Consider the following 17843-nt stretch of genomic DNA (forward strand, 5'->3'; position numbering starts at 1 on the left):
GATTGAGGAGATTGTTAGGGAGATTTTGAAATTGACAAACTTGAAAACTTGTAGGTGACTGTAGAAACTAGAGAAGTTGATTTGTAGGAGAGGTTCACTAGGATTAATTAATTAAAATCACCAACATTAAATCACTCAACATTAACAAGTCACCAGTTCTGAGAGAACTCAAAAGAACTCAGGACAGGGTGAACTATTAATGAACCATTGAACTAACTGCTTTAAAAAATGACTGGAAGTTAGCACGACTAGAAGTTAAAGTAAAAAGGGCTCTGAAAAGGAAAATCTCTAAGGGGTGATCTGGGGGTCTTAATCCTAAGCTAAATTACAGTAGTTACAAAAAAAATTAGTAAAAACAAAAGACAAGTAGAAAAGAAAAACAACATGACATGAAAACATAAACTCTCTGTAATAGGACATAATTTCTGTCTATTAAATTAGAGTTCTTTTAGTAATCTATTAGAGTTCTTTAAGAGGTCAACAAACATGTGTAAGGGGAGATAGAGTGAGAAAGACCAGAACCCTTTCCTGAAGGCTCTTCTTCCCCTCTAATTAAGCTTACATGAATTAAGGATAAAGGGGTCATGGTGAGAGAATCCTTGAATGGATTGAGAAGTTAGGAAGGGAAGGGAAATTAATGGAAAATTCTCAGTATGGAGAGGAAGGGAGAGTGGTCAGGGTGTTCCAGTCCTGTTCTATCCAAACCTCAATTTATTCATAAATGTTCAAATGAAAAGGGGTAAACAGTGAGGTGGCAAAGTTGCAGATGACACTAAACTAACTCAAGATAGTTAAGACTAAAAAGAGAGTGAGAGAAAGAAAAAAAAAGAAACAACAAAAAGTCAAAACAAAAAAAAATGGGCAATGAAAATTAATGTGGATAAATGTAAAGTAATGCAAAAAAAAAAAAAAAAAACTATACATACAACATGATGGGGGGCTAGCTTTAGCTACAACGAGAAAGAAAAAGATCTGGAGTTATCGTGGATAGTTCTCTGAAGATTCTCCACGCAGAGTGGAGAGCAAAAGCAAACAAAAATGTTAGGTTAAAAAAAAAAAAAATAGGATAGAGAATAAGATAGAGAATATATATTATTATATTATAAATCTATCCGCCCACCACATCTGTCCTGTGATGCGGTGTGGTCTCTCTCCTCTCAAAATTCTAAAAAAAAAAAAAAAGAAACTAGAAAAGAGCAAGAAAAAAATGATAGGGGTAGAGAGGGAGAGAGTAGAAGAAAATTAAAAAGATTGAGGGACTTCAGTTTGGAAAAGGAAGAGAGAAGGGGGGGACATGGTATATAGATAAATAATCATGATGTGAGGTTGAAAGAAAGGAAGGAAAAGTTATTTACTTATTCCCATAATAATACAAGAAGGGGGGTCCAAAAATGAAATTAAGGCAGCAGGTTTAAAAAAAAAAAAAGGAAGTTCTTCTTCAGCAAGTCACAGTCATCAACTTGTGGAACTCCTGAGGAGAGGAGTGGAGCTAGGACTATAAAATAACAATTTAAAAAGACTGGATAAATTCATGGGCTAAGTCCATAAATGGCTTTTAGCCAGGATGGTAAGGTGAATGTCCCCCTCTCTGTCCTGGCAGGAGGAGGATGGAGATGGATGGAGAGAGAGAGATCACTTCATTGCCTGTTAGTTTTCCTCCTCAGGGGGCACCTGGCATTGGCCACTGTCGGTAGACAGATACTGGGCTAGATGGACCTTTGGTCTTACCCGGTACGGCCTTTCTTATGTTCTTATGTTCTTATTGGTCTGACTCAGCAGGGCCGTTCTTATGTTCTAATTGATCTGTTTACAGAAAATATCTGCGGGTTGATGGAAAATGAAAACCGCTCATGCTGAGGTTTCCTTTGAGAGAGCAGGAGCTCATGACACATTAGAAGGTTAAGCATACAAGTAATATGCATTTTCACCTTTAGCTAAAGGTCACAGAATGTTCAATAAGCAATGCCTCCGTCCAGGAGCTGGGCAAGACAGCAATTGACAAGACAGCCACATATTATGCTGCTCCAGCTCATCATTAATGTGGAAAATGCTCTGTTGTCCCTATTCGCTTGGTCCACAAGGATTCAGTGCACTTGGGAGCAAAGGGAGGAACCGTTCACACAGCTGTTTTCAGAAAATCACCATTGCCCAATCTGGCCTTAAAAAAGGAATGGCTTTTGCCGTTCCCATTAAGAGCACTCACACTTCTACAGAGACTGCATATAATTTATTTTAAATAAAGCAACAGTGAGCTATTCAGGGATGGTATAACATACCAGACCGGTGGGGTTCACTGAGCAGCCGGTCTCTCTGACAGTGGCCAGTACCAGATACTTCCCAGGAAGGTGGAAAACTCTGAAGTGCACTATGACAGAATAACCTACCTACCTACACAGGGAATTTCTTCTTAACCCCATGTATGAGAGGTTCGTTTATACTCTGAAGCATGAGGATTTATGTCCCTTCCAAATTGGGGGGGGGGGGGGTTGGCAGGCAGGGGGCTGTTCCTTTTCCTTAAATCCTTACTAAGGAAACTCTGCATGTTCTCATTAGGCATATAAATGTCCAGTCCTCTTTCAAATTCTGAATTCATGGTCTTAATGATACCTTGTGGCAATGAGTTCCATAAGATATCCATAAAATATGTAGCCTTTTTTTTTTTTAACTTTGAAGTTATCTGCTTTTCTGTTTTTGTGCCCCTGTTTTTGCATCATGAGAAAGGTAAACAGAAGTGCCACATTTACCTTCTCTCTACCTGGGGAAGTTTCTCGGGGCCTCAAACAATTTTAAGGCTAATTTCTGAACCCTCCCCACTGTTTCTACAAGGCTGTTTTCAACAGCAGATATGGGGTCAAGGGGTGTGACTGCAGGACCACCACCAAACAGACAAAGCTATGGATTTACTTGTATTATGGTCACACCTGGACGTCCGAGCACTGTAGTGCTGAACACCGTACAAACGTAAGAAACAAACAGTCCCTATCAATGTAATCAAAAATACAGTCTGCAGGCAGACTGAGCAGTCATGAATTTACCTAGCGCTAGGACCCTGTTCTTGCAAAATGTGTCATGGGACGTAGCAAACCTGAATCAAAATATCATTAAAAACGGACACTTCTTAGCACCAGGACAGGTTTGTTCCTCCGCCATATCCTTCCAACCTAGTTCCTGCTACACAGCCAGCCCATGACAAAAGTGACCTGGCCGAGACATGCAAGCAAGCTCCAAACTGGGGTTAGTACGACACTGCAAGGCAACTTCAAAGCAATCAACTGCATCTTCCCTCCCCAATAGTCCCCACCAGAGATGAGCTCTGTCTCTACCGCCATGGTCAGGAGTCAGCTCTGCCAAGGAAGAGATACACCTTTGCAGAGCACAAGGAGGTCACACAGGGAGAGGTTTCTGAGAAATGCCCCACCTTCCACCTTGTTAAGGGAGACAAGGTAGCCTTGACGGGACCATGGTGAACGCTGCGTGGGTGGGAAGAGGGGGAAAGATTGCTCTGTTTTCACTAAGTAGGAGATGATCCTTTTGGGCTCCCATCTGCAGCCTCAAACAAGGTCTCTCCAGCTCCTAAACACCTCGGCGGTATCACATAACTCTGGAAGATTTAATGCGGCTGTAAAAATAGCCTTTAGAAGCTGCGCCAGCAAACCGCTCCAACCTTAACTCAGCGAAACAAAACCAGCATTCACACCAGCCAGCGAGGAAGGGCAGGCTGGGAAAAAAAAAAAAAAAAAAAAATCTAGCACTCATGTTTCAACCTGCCTCCAACACAACTGGTTGGTTTCACTTTATTAGATGGTGCCACAAAAGGGAAAGCAAAGCTGCTTTGGAAGATATAAGAAGTCGAACCCACAGCCCTGAGCATTCGCTCATTTCTGGGGGTCACCCTCAAAGTGGCTCTGAAACAATTGCAAACCTGGCATGTTTCTCTGTCCCCCGCCCCCCAAGCCTCCACCTTCAGGTCTAGTTTCTGATCAGGACAGAATTTGCCCCTTCACTCCAATGCACACAGCACCCTTGTGAAATGGTGCTGTGCTGGGGCATATAAACCACACGCTGCCACAGCCAATAAGGGGGTCCAGGGACAGAGCAGCCCCTTCCCCATCTGTGGCTAATCGGTTGATCAGCAAAGGTTAGGATAAGGAGCTGCAGCCCAGGCAGAAGAGCTCCTGAGCCTGTCTGGCAGGCTCATGACCACCCCACATCAGCAGCAAACTGCCACCCAATGAGCAGGACCCAAAATTCCCCTGAGGACTGGAGTGAAACTGCAGGGGGGGACCCCACCAGCCAAGAGGGTTTCCCTTCTCCTGCTCTCCACCAGCTACAGTAAGACTTGACACTAGGATGCTCCCAAGCCGTGGAGGAATACACGCAAGTATGCGAGGAGGGCGGGAGCTGAGCTGGAAGGCTAAGAATTAATTAATGGAGGTATCCTATCTCCTAGAACTGGAAGGGACCTTGAAAGGTCATCGAGTCCAGCCCCCTGCCTCCACTAGCAGGACCAAGTACTGAGTTTTGCCCCAGATCACTAGGTGGCCCCCTCAAGGATTGAACTCACAACCTAAGAGCACCAGTTCGTCAAGGCCCAGTGTACTTCCCAGAGGCCAGCAGGGAGGTGAGAGCACCGAGCCCCTCACATGCCCCCCCCACAGTGCACGCAGAAGGGAGAACCGTGCCGAGACTCTCACGTGTCTCTCGGTTACCTAGGACGAAAAGCCTCCTTGTGGAATGTCAACGAGGGCAGGAGAAAGGCCCCAAGCAACCCCTACGAGCAAAGAAATGGATCCGAAAGCCCATCCCTTCCCCCCACCTCACTTGGCTTTCTACCGCAGGGCTTTCCCGACCCCCACCCTCTCCCAGACACTCCCATGGTGCTGTGCTCCTGAGGAGCAGCAGAGTGGGGGAAGAATGGCATTTCAGCCTCCCATCAACATTTCCTGAATTTGGAGGCTTTCGAGTCAGGCCTTTCACACGATCACAAACGGGGATTTTGCAGTTCAATAGGATTCCCTGTTACAAAGCTAACCCTGAAACGAGGTCACCTCGTCCCGCTTGCACTAAAACATGTTATAAACTGTGCTCAACTTGCTATGACTCGCCAAGGTGCTGGCTCCAAAGAGCACCCTGACAAGTATGTTCTATGCTCTGACACCTAATCAGCTTTGTTCAAGCAGCTTGTGCAGATGGAAGCTGTTCCACTACGGAAAGTCTCTTCCATTTCGATCTTAAATCTCAAACACTCAAAGATCCAGGAAGAGTGAGCTGGGGTGGGGGTCACAGTACAGAGCAGCGGGATTTGGACAAGTTAACCCTTCCTAGCTCTGAGTCATCAAATAGAAGCGCTGTCTTGCCCGGCTTCTGGATAATAGGATTAGGAAAACCAGCTTTGCTAGCAAACACCACTAAGAAAGGACAACTGATTCACACGCAAATAGCTTCTTCGGGGCATAGCCTAGATTCTCCCACACTCCCTCACCACTCTGGGCTGAGCCCAAAAACCCAGCCTGCTTCCCTCTGTGTCAGACATGGCTATCCCAGAGGACTTTCCAATCCTCCGGTGTGCCCCATGAGGGCAAGTGAGAGTTTTGGAGTGACTGGGCAGTGCGGTCTAGTGGATAGAGCGGGGGGGGACTCAGAGCCAGGAGTCCAGGCTTTGATCCTGGAGTACATTCCTTGCCTCAGTTTATTTCCCAGTCTAACAGAAGACAAGACCTTTCATCTACAGGAGAAGAGAAAAACCTAAGAGCTTGGGGGGGGTGGGGGTGAATTGTTTATTAAAAAAAAAAAAAAAAAAGAAGCACGGATTCCCCTCTCTTTCACCAACACAAAATGCAACATCCCCCCCCAAAGCCAGAAGCCCTACAAAGAGAGGGGTCTCGGCTACCTGACTGAAAAGCAAACAGTAGGTTTATTAGATGGCAGCCCCCGTGGCATGGCTGCCTGCCTGCCCTGGGGGAAATCACAAGAGTTCTCAAACAAACGTGAGCGCGGAGGGCCAGGCTTGCTGGGAAGCGATACGTTGGCATTCAGGGAAGGATGCCAGCCACCTCATGATTCAGCACACACTGTAAAAGCCGAGCCAGAAAGCGACAGAGGCAGAGTCCTTGAACTCCACACATGCGGTTAACCGCACTTCCCCTCCACTCCCAACGCCCGCTCGTGTTCCTTTAACCCATTGTGTTCTCTCTGGGACAACAAGCGACCCACCAAGCTTCTGAGAGTACAGCCATGAACTGGAGCCCTGAACAGCACTGAGGCAGGTGGCAAAGTAGGTTGGAGAGGGGGAGAAGTTATAGCCACCCTGAGGTTGGAGAAAAGAGAGGAAAGAAGAAATGCCATGAGCAGAGACAGAAGTGTGCTTCGATTCTCTTCGACACCCCATGTCCGTGGAAGCCATTAAATCCAAATCACTGTCCCTAGCAACAGGGCCACGCAATCCTATGCCTGTCCCAAGGGAAGTAAGAGGTCTGCCTTACCGCATGTGTCCGACTGATCTGAACAGGATAGGACATGGCGTGAGGGGGATAGCGCGGCTCGGTGGCTCGCCAGTTCTGTGTCACGGGCTGAGTAGATCCAGACATGGCAAAGAAGCAGATGGGAGGTTCGTCTCCTTTGAATCTCCGTCTCGAAGAACTAGGAAATCCAAAAGCTCCTCTTCATTATGCGCCTGTTGGCCACGTCACCCTACAACTGCAAGGAAACAGGAAAGCAGAAGATTAAAACTTGCTCAAACCACAGTCCAGTTAAACAACAAAGTCAAGCCACAAATGGTTTCTAAAACCTCACTGCCTTATATTTTCTTAAAAAGGACTTTTCTTCACATCAGAGCATGACGGCCTTGTTCCTTTAACAAAGGAACATTCCAACCGTACAAAAGCCCAAATAAGAATTTATTTTTATTCATTTCTCCATAGGCATTTCCACTGAGCACATCACCGTAGTACACTGCACCTGACAAAATATCAACAAGGTACAAGGTTGATCCTACAAACGGACCCATGCAGTCAGCTTGCTTGGGTTCCATCGACTATAACAACGTTCTGCCTGCATGGATCAGGGCCTGTGTCTCAAAACATCCAAGTACGGGTCGGACGTGACCTGCTCCCACTGGTGGAGACTGAAGTGTTAACTACTTCATTCCCAGCAGGAGGCAGCCACTGTAAAAAAGTGTAAATGGGCTGAAAGGAACTGAAAATGGAGGCTGAGCTGTCAAGAAGAGAGTCTATGGGGAACTGGTGGGAACCCTTTGAGTCATTTCAGACTTGACTGGGAAAACGCTGGAGAACATGTTTTGTTCATGAGCCATTGGGAGATGGACAAGATGACATCGTCATTCCCACCTCTCAAGTCCATCCTCACTCTCAGCCTTCAAATCCCCCGTTAAAATTCACTCACTTCTTTCACTGCCTCCACTCCAGCACCATCCGATCACCCATTTCAAAACACTAGGATTTCAAGCTCCATATACAGTATATGCTGTGGGCCACCTTGATTTGTTGTTACCCATAGGAATGTAAAACAGTAAATGGTTAACTGGTAAGCATTAATCTTACTGGTTAACGAGCCTAACCGTTAACCCCCAGCCCTGGGTGGGCCGGAGGAGCCCCAGCTGGCCACCCTCAGCTGCAGTCCTGGGCCGTGCAGGCCGAATGACCCAAGCAGCCGGCCGGGCAGAACAGCAGCCCCGGGCCAGACCGGCTGACCCCAAGAGCAGCCCTACCCCCACTCCCACTGGCTGGAGCAGCCCCACCCCGTCTCCCTTTAATCGCTTAACCGGGTAAACGATACAATTTTCATCATTTAACCTGTTAACTTTTTAAACTATATTTACATCCCGAGTTACCTATAGCTCACACTCACACTCTTCTTTCCACGTGCTTCTTTGGATGCCATCATCCTGTTTGTGTCCATCAGATACAAGCCCTGATGCTGCAAGCACTTTCTCAGGGGCGCACCCCTATGCAAGGGAGGCGTCCCAGAGAACTCAACAGCAGCGCTCAGATTTGTGTTTGCAGGAAGGCCACGCCTTTCATTCTCTTTTAAAGTGCTTCACAAACGGTGGTGCTATCTAAATATTACATGAACACCACACACCTTTGATCTAAGTCACTGGGACCCGTATCAAATACCAGGGAATCCACCACAGCACTGGGTGTATTTTCACAAGCATTCCAGTCACCCACCTCTTGAACGGAATCTCAGATGTTCCACTTCCTTTTTCAGCCACAACGAAAAAACCCAACGAGCGAGACAGTCCCCCTCCTCCGCCACCCGAAAAAGAGAGATTTACAAGTTGTTGATTTTGATAGTCACTTTAAGCGGTTTGCTTGGAGAGGTTTGTAAGCCCCGCTTTGTCAGGATTTCAACTCAAAGTAACTAATGTCTTAATGCTGCCCTCTATTACCGGCCGTTTAAGAGGCATTAAGCATTATTCCCGTATTAACTGTTAATTATACAAAGCATAAATTTCCACCGCTGCCTGGATTCAGCAAACGTTGCCATTGCAGCGGTGAACCCTTTACGTGCAGAACTGCAGTTCATTTACGTGCAAAAGAAATCCAAGTGTTATTCCAACCCATCTCCGCACATACTAAGCCTCACCCTAAGGCACCTAGGTCTCAGCTGGGGTATTCATTTGTGTCTAGGGTTTTGAGAGTAGATGCCTGTCACCAACACACAAGGAGCAGCACAGAACATTTACAGCACTGTACACTGCAGCTCAGCGCCTTTCAAACTGCTCCTGGCCACTGCTAGAGACAAGGCACCGCACGCCCAATCCAGGGTCTGTTTCAACCGGAACAGCAGTTAGTATGCACAAAAAAAAATTAATAAAAGCAGTGGGGAGAAGGGGAGAGAAGAGAGGAAGTTGCTTTTTCTCCTTGGGACCGCAGATCGGCCCCGACAATAAACCGCTTTGCTATCTGCTGCAGGCAGATACAACGAGGTCACGGGAATGCCTCTGCCCATTTCCAGGCATCCATCACAAATGGATGCCAGTTGGGGCTGACCTCAAAACAGCCAGTGACCACCAGTGTGCTGGATGGTGCACTGAGCAAACTGCCTCACTGGCTAGAAGTGCCTGACATTCCCGCTGTCACCACAACTGTGAGTCGCAGAAAGAATCTGCTGCCAAGAATCAGTGGCCAAGCGATGACCAGATTGGGGGCGGAGGGGGGGGGGGGGGAACGTTCTTACAGGTGAGCGTTGCTATGAACGACAATCATCTACAGCCCTCAGAGGTTCCCCCCAACCCCCTTAATAAAGTGGGAATTCTACAGTAACCTGGGGGGAAGGAGGAGAACAAACACACAGACAGTTGCCAAGGCCTCACGGAAATGCAGAATCAGGAAGAGAAGCCAGGAGTCTCGACTGCCAAGTGCCCTGCTCTAACTGGTGAGGAACAGCTCACTAACCCACTAAAAGCATCCTGCTGCACTCACAGAAGAAAAACTTGACCTGCAACCCTTGTCTTATAAAGACATCTGGAGCCTTAAATTCCCACCCCTCCCACACGAAGGGAGACAATTTTACTGTCCAAGAACTCGATGCTATTCAACGGAACTCACCCTGCAGGGCAGGTAAACTCCTGCAGACCAAGGGGGAATTTTAAAGCACCCGAATGGCAGCCGTCATTCATTTATACTTCCATTCTGACTAACTTCCCCTTGCTGCTCTGACTGGATGCCGCGCTAGTTTTCACTCCCTGTCCTAATTGAATATGCAGCGTTCCTGCTGCGCTGTTAAACAGCTCGTTCCTTCACCCACCACTGAAACGCAGCAACCTCCAAGGCAGAAGGAATTCCCTGCATGGGTGCATCTGGGTAGCCACATTTTGCCCCTTTCAGACCAGGCAACCCCCACGGACTTCACTGGGCTTGCCACGATGTACCCCCAGAAGAATTAATAAAGCTTGTTGGGATAAAAGTCCCCATTGAAATTTAAGATCCTTTCCTAGCAACTGATTCAAACTCAGTCATCTATGTTTGCAGCCTCCAAAGAGTTAATGCAGACAAATGCATTGCAGGCTTCAGGGGGCCTTGCGCCCTTAGTGGCTTTCAGTACATCAACTGTTTCACTCAAAGCGACGCTGGCTCAACAGGTGGATTGCTCAATGCCATCACAGCTGCCTGTATTAAAGAGATGGGATGACTTTTTGCCAATCAAATCAAAAGTTTAAACCAACTTTAAAACTCAGCACCAACTGGGATGATGCAGCGTGCTGGGTTTTAACACAGCGCCCTAGTGATCACCCTTAAAAGCATTTCAAGTTTGCCTGTGCACTGTGGCTGAACTTCCCTATACGTTGGGTACTACGTACCTTGGAAAATTCATTGTTATGCTTTTGTGTGTGGGAGGGAATGGGTCGACCAACTCTGCCCTAGACAAAGGTATTAACCTGCCTGAAGAGGAAACGGAAGAACATTTACGTATCACGTAAACAAAGTAACCAAGCTAACAAGCTGAGGAGGAAGCAGTTTAGTGAGCACACTGGGGACAGCATCTGCACCATCAGATGGTCCTCCTGGCCCTTGAGACAAAGGCCATGGAGCTGGAAAAAGACATTCTAAGTGATCCATCAATCACTTAGGGGACACGGAGAACAGTGCTCTCTGAGACTGGGCACGGTGGATCCTCTTGGCCTGTAGGGCAGGAGGATCTGTTTTAGGCAATGCTATAGCTTGCTAGAAGTAAGTTTTTGGTCACTAGAAAGGATGTTTTGTTTTGTCTGTAACCTTTTTCTGTCTCAGTTCTCTCTGCTTAGTATCATGCAATCTCTGTTCTTTGTTAATAAACTTATTCTTAGTTTTACTCTAAAGCAGACGTCCGTGCTGCTATACTGGGTACAGAGCGAGTCCCTAGCTAACCGAACAAGCTGGTGTGTACACTGCCTCTTTGGAGGCAGCAAACTTACTGCTTTCTGTGAGTATCCAGTGAGAGGGACTGAGTGGGGAAGTGGGGCTCACCCCCTTCCTAAGGCTGGTTAATGTTAAGGCGGGCAGAGTCTCGGGTCTGTTGGCCAGGCAGACAAATGGGGAGCGAACACACAGTTAAGCTGCAGCCCAGCTCTCACTGGCAGAGGCAAAGGAGTAACAGGGGTTTACAGTTCTGGGCTCTCTGAGGAGAGTGTCACACACACTGAATGGCAGCAAAATGGAAAGGGAAATCAATTTACCCCATGCAGCTAGTGTCCCAGCCTTTCAGACCAAACCATTAGATTACCGTGGTCTCTCCTGATTTTGACCTAGAGCAGACATTGTCTCACAAGAAAAGTATTTCTCTCCCGTACTTCCAGCCTCCATCAGGGACCATTTTAGCTGCAGACTTGCAATAGCCATTAAGGCTTTAGGTTGGGATAGATTTACAACCTCTGATTAGAAACAGCAGAAAGTGGAAGTTTGCCGCCATGTCTGGCACAGGAGTATGACGGCAGAGCTGCGCAATGCGCAGCTTCAGTTTAAAGAGTCTCCTGCATCCATTTACATGCACCCGTTTGGCAGGATCAGCAGAATAATGCCCCTGTTCTGACGCTGAAACTCCTGCGTACAATGAAAAGGCCATGCGCCACTGCATTCAGAGGGCAGTGCGGAGATCCTCATGGCTGCAGGTGCATGGCAAAGAAGAGCCAGCTTTGATTACATTAGTGGTCCCCAAACTGTGGGGTGCGCTCTCCTAGGGGGGTGCAGCGGCTCCACTCCCAGCCCCCACCAGGGTTGAGTGCCCCCCCCCCCCCCCCAACCCCCCCCCCCCCCGCCCCGGCCCCCCCCAGCCCCCCCCCAGTCCCAGCCCCCCCCCCGGCTCCCCCCCAGCCCCCACCCCCCCTCATTCCCAGTCCGTCCCGGCTCCTCCTCCTCCTCTCTCCCGCGCTCTCCGCCATTGTCCCTGACACATTGTGCATTGCATTTGGGTATTAATAATCCTAATCCTCTTCCTTATTATATCCATCCACAAGATAAGTCTAGTGAGACCCACCCACCTTACAGAGGATGCCAATTTATTCACATTTGTAAATGTCTTTTGAGGTCCTTCAATTAAGGTGTGCTCCATAAGTTCTCAAACTTTTTAAAGCAAAGATGAACTGAAAGAAGAATCACAGAATGCTCTGTTTCTTAAAAGACCTAAGAGTGCTCCCCTCACAGGAATCCGCACTCCCTACGATGAAATGACGTGGCTGTGTTTCCCAGCTGAACACAACATATAGTGGTCATACCTTCCACAGCCTGTAATGTCATTAGTGCAATCACTGTACTTCTACATCCAGTGATCAAAACCAGATCTTGGACAGGTTAGAATCATGACTGATGTTTTCCTTTAAAGACTAGTGCGTGAAGAAATAATTGAGGTACAATGAAGTGTGTTTGGAGAGGTTTCCAAAGAAACCCTTCATGATGAAATGATAATGGATCGGTCTATTCAATATGTGCATGAAATTTCCTTGGAAGACAGTCAACATTATAGACAAAATACGTACGTGTAATGTAGCTACTCTACCCTTTGGATTGAAAAGCTGGCTGGCTGGCATAAACCTAGGGCTGTACGCACAGCAAAAAAGACCTAAACAAAGGTAACACAGAGGGTATAATAAACAAACAAACGTTCAACAGGAACAGAGCCAAGACATCTACGCCAAGATTGTGTGAGGCACGGGGGGAAGGGCTAACACCCGGGACACGCAGCAGTGCCGCATGGAAGTAAAGGGGCTTCGGTAAGCATGCCAAAAGACAAAGGAGGTGAACAGTCGTTCTGGTTCTGCCCCACAGACATGCCACTTCTATGCTCCATGCGATTCTCGGCGGCAACGCCACCACGACCCCAAAACGCTGTGTGGATACCTCCAAGGAGCCCCGGCGACCTTGAGCAACAAGGACGACACTGTTGACGAGGAGGAGGAGGAGGTGGTGATGTAGCAGGCAAGCGGAGGATCCATTCTCCCCGACAGCCATGAACTGTTTCCAACCCTGGAGCCCATCCCTTCACAGGACCAGTTGGCAGCAGAGCATGATGCCGGGAAGGCACCTCTGGTGAGTACACATTTCCAATCCAACTACAGGGGTTACATGCTATCATATTTTATGTTTAATCTGGACAAAAAAGTAGGTGTAATGGGTATCAGTGGCCTCTCCAGCTACACAGAGAGTGCTCTCCAAAAAAGACTGTTTGTGCATGGGGATGGCCCAGGAATCCTCCATGGAGATCTCTAGAAAGCTTTCATGGAGGTACCCTGCAGTCCTTTGCAGAAGGTTTCTGGGAAGGGCTGCCTTATTTTGTCCACCCTGGTTGGACACTTTCCCGCGCCACTCCAGTATTAACTCTGCTGGCATCATTGCAGCACACCGCGCCCCGTGTTACCAGCCCTTTTGCCCCAAGTTATCTTACTTTTCTTTGCTGTCTCTCTGTTGGTGTGCATAATAAAACTTCATTGAAGAGGAAAAAAAGACTATTAATTCAACACATGGAGGAGACACTTTGGTAAGGAACAACAGAGGTAAGTGTCACATTACTCTGGCTCATTGTTGAAACTGGCTTTCAAAGCCTCACGGAGACGCAGAGCCCCTCAATGCGCTTCTCTTATTGCCCTGGTGTCTGGCTGCTCAAAATTGGCCACCAGGCAATGTGCCTCAACCCCCTCAGCCCAGGACAAACTTTTAGCCCTTTGTTTCACAGATATTATGGAGCGCACAGCAGGCAGCAATAACAATGGGGCTATTGCTTTCACTGAGTAAGCAAACATCCAAAGGCACACTTCCCCCACCATTCTGCACTGGCTCAGCCTATGGTTGAACTGGTCCTTATTACTGTCCAGGCTGCCTGTGTACGGCTTCATGAGCCATGGGAGCAAGAGGTAGGCTGGGTCTACCAGGATTGCGATGGGCATTTCAACATCACCAATGGTTATTCTGCAGTCTGGAAAGATAGTCCCTGCCTGCAGCTTTCTGAACAGACCTGTGTTCCTAAAGATGCACAGGTCATGCACTTTTCCTGACCATCCCACGTTGATGTCAGTGAAACAGCCCGTGATCCACCAGTGCTTGCAACACCATTGAGAAGTACCCCTTTTGCTTTATGTACTCTTGGCAAGGTGGTCTGGTGCCAAAATAGACTGAATGCATATCCCTATCACCGCACCGCAGTTAGGGAACCCCATCGAGACAAAACCATCCACTATGTCCTGCACCTTGCCCAGAGTCACTACCCTTCTTAGCAGAAGTCTGTTGATGGCCCTGAAAACTTGGATCACAACAGATCCCATGGTAGATTTACTGACTCCAAACTGATGCCTCCCTGACCAGTAGCAGTCTACAGTTGCAAGCTTCCATAGAGCTATCGCCACTGACTTCTCCACTGTCAGAGCAGCTCTCATTTTAATATTGCTGCACTTCAGGGCTGGGGAAAGCTCTTCACACAGTTCCTGGAACATGTCCTTACGCATTCAAAAATTCTGCAGCCACTGCTTGTTATGCAGCTATGGGATGACGATGCGGTCCCACCAGTCAATGCTTGTGTCCCAGGCCCAGAAACGGCACTCAACCGTGTCAAGGTGACGCGCGACTGCCACCAGCAACTTTGCAAATTGCTCCGCTCTATGTCTTCCAGCAGGGCCGCTTGCGTGGCGTCACATTGTTCAGTGCGGTGGCTCCTGTTCCGTGCGGTGGCTCCTGTTCCGGCTGTGTAAATACTGCAGGATAAGGTGCGAGGTGTTTGTAATGCTCACAACAACAGTGTACAGCTGGAGCAGGGTCCATGCTTATCGTACTATGGCGTCCGCACAGGTAACCCAGGCTTATGAAAAAAGGCTTGGTTTGTTTGCCGTTGATTTCAGGGAGGGAGGGAAGTAAGTATCATGGAAGGCGAACGTCATGTTCCCACAACCACCCACGTCAATGTTTTGGTCCCATAAGGCATTGCAAGCCCAACCCAAAATTCCACTCAGCTATGTGCATTGTGGGATAGCTACCCACAGTGCAGAGCTCCGTGCACCGATGCAAGCCCTGCTGGTGAGGATGCACTCCGCCGACACAATGAGTGTAGTGTGAACACGCAAGATCAACTTGCTTAGATCGGAGCTTGATGTCGACTTAACTTTGTAGTGTAGACACGGCCCCAGTCTGGGCATGGGACTGATGCTTAGCTTTGTCCTTGGATTACCTCCTCCAACATTTGTGAAGTAGAACATGTCCTCACATCTCCACCTTACAGGACAGTGTCAGATGCTCTCAAGTCCTGCCAAATCCACTCCACTGTGTTATATTTCAAAATACCAGTATCACACATGCTCTATTTTTAGCTGTGATACGACACAGATCTTGGCAAAGGAGAGCACCTGCAGTGGCCGCTGTGCATCTCAATCCTTCCACCAAAAAACAATGCTAATCCAAACCCACCTTTCCATAACAAAAGAGCTCTTGTGGGTAGAGAGAAGGGAGTGTGTGTTCCATTCTATGCATCCGAAGAAGTGAGCTGTAGCTCATGAAAGCTTATGCTGAAATAAATTTGTTAGTCTCTAAGGTGCCACAAGTACTCCTGTTCTTTTTACAGGGAGAGAAATGCCTCCACACAGGGCTCTTGAAGGAAATGCCTGGCACCCAGCTTAACTGCATGACCCTTCCGCAAAAGTGAATGCCTCTGTTTTCTTTAAGTTTCCCTGAAGGTGCTAGCTGCAACCTACAAAACCAGCCAAGAAGGCTGAGATTGTAAAGGAGGTGCCCAAAATCCCATAAAACAGGCACTACGGCTCCTTTTAAAATCACTGAATCACCACACCACACTGTTCCTCTGTTTTCTGACTGGGAGTGTCTTCTGCTCTCGCTTCCCTGCAGCAGTGCAAGGCTAGCAAGCCAAACCGAGGCGAGTCAATGGAAGACGCCTTTGTTCCCGAGACAGGTCCCAGAACCGATGCCAACTTCGGGCACACCAGTCTCATTTATTACAGCTAACAAGAGCCTCAGCTTTTAAAATTCAACAATATTAATTAGAGCAGGAAAATTCAAGCGGTTTGTTTTTGGAGTTTTTCCATTCAATTAAAATTAAAGGCTTTTTAATAGAGATGCTCATTACTAATGGGAATAGCACACAGATTACACACAGGCCTTTAGAGTAGAAAAAACCCATCAGCAGCGAGTTTATGGCAGAGCCCACCCTTGATTATGTAATGATGTTACTTCTGTTGTCGTGCCAGGATGCTTGTGGCCTGGCAAACTCACTGAAACGCTTTTAAACCGACTGGAAACAGAAAACACACCAATAGGGATGCTACAGATAACTGAAGATGCAAAGTGGGGGAAAGAGCCAACAGAAGAAAGGGGGTGCAGGATCAATGCACAAGCCACTCACGGAACAAAGGAGTTATTTTAAGAGCAGGCTGGAAAAAGAAAGCCAAATAGACCAATATGAGGTCTCTGTTGAGGATGCTCTGCAGAGAGGAATGGAAATGCATGGAGAGAACGAGAAAAGGCATGGCTGCTGGGATGGGAAGGGAAGTAGGGTGGGGGTGGGAAGATGGCCAAGGACAATAATCCAGTACCAAAGAATGGATTAGATGGAGATGGTAGAAAGCAGACCAGGTCAAGGCAGGGTAGACACAGTCAGTGAAGTGGCTCGAGAAAGCACAGACGTAGATGAAAAACCTGAACACTTTTGTTGAAAAACGTTTGTTTTTTCTACTGAAAACTCAGTTTGGGATGTTGAAAACTCGACACCTGGAAAGTTTCAGCCAGCTCCAGCTCAAAGGGGCAGGCGGGGGTGGGGGGGGGGAGAAAGAGATGAGAATGCTGCAGAAAAACAAGAACGGGGATGTACACATGGAGGACATTTCTCTTGTTACGGGCCTCAAAACAGAGCACCTCACTACTGAATGCAATCCCGTATCCTCCAATTCTGTCATTTAAACAAACTAAAAATGATACACGGCTGCTGCTTTCAGTCAGCATTGCAAAACCACGCTTGCGTCCAGGGCAAACACTTGATTTTTAATATCAAATGGGGACTAATATCACTATGATTTATAAAGCCACTCGCGGTGGGTGAAATTCCCTTCACGCAGAGGGCTGCATGCAGACGATGTAGTACTTTAAGTCCCACTTAGGTCCTATTTTGAGGTGTTAAACGGTGCATAAAACCGACTGAAGACTCTGCCCAGAGGTGAATTTCACTCAGACAGAAAAGACCAAACAGCCTGAGGAAGCCACAGGGCCATTTGGGGAAAGACTGCCCTCTAGATCCACGTTGCAAAAGCGATAACTTAACCCACAGGTAGAGGAAAAAACCCTAGTGTTGCCCAATAGTCCGTTGCCTTTCTTTAGAACCCAGAGTTACTGATCATCTTTATTATCTTTACTTTGCTGGAAAGCAATCGGGATAAATAGATGTGCCAGTACCACACCCAACTCCGGAGGTTTGCTTATTAAATTAATGTACTATTCCCCAAATTAAAAAAAAAGTTACATGTTCTTCCCTTGAACCTGATTTACAGCTTCTACACCAAGTGTTGTAACAAATTTTCTTGTTAAAAGAAAATGAGTTCCTTCCAAACCAGTGTCTAAGTCAATGATTTTTGGATCAGATCTTAGCTTTCCAATTACCATTTCTGCGGTGTACTTTGAAATTATGTTTCCTTCTCTTAGGAAGAAACTGGCTTTCACTGGCTCCATTGTAAGTTACTTTGAGATCTACTGATGAAAAGTGCTGGATAATAAGAGCCAGGCATAATTATTACTATTATAATATTGTATCTGTTCCTACAACACCATTTTTCCTTTCATCTCCAGCCCACTCTCCAACTCAATGCCCATATTCAACACTCAGTGCGCACATTTGATTTGCAAAACACTTGAATTTATATC

At 47.3% G+C, this 17843-nt stretch overlaps 1 protein-coding gene across 12 annotated transcripts in view; it reads right to left on the reverse strand.

The window, feature by feature from the left end:
- NCOR2 (nuclear receptor corepressor 2) overlaps positions 1–17843 on the reverse strand; it is a 593256-nt gene that overhangs the window by 276453 nt on the left and 298960 nt on the right. For all 12 annotated transcript variants that reach the window (XM_039505017.1, XM_039505016.1, XM_039505026.1 and 9 more), the window contains one exon: positions 6483–6696. In XM_039505017.1, coding sequence (XP_039360951.1) covers positions 6483–6587 — 105 coding nt within the window. In that variant the 5' untranslated portion in view covers positions 6588–6696. The remainder of the gene's footprint in view (positions 1–6482; positions 6697–17843) is intronic.

This window comes from Mauremys reevesii, linkage group 18 (assembly GCF_016161935.1).
Source record: "Mauremys reevesii isolate NIE-2019 linkage group 18, ASM1616193v1, whole genome shotgun sequence".
Classification (NCBI taxonomy): domain Eukaryota; kingdom Metazoa; phylum Chordata; order Testudines; family Geoemydidae; genus Mauremys; species Mauremys reevesii.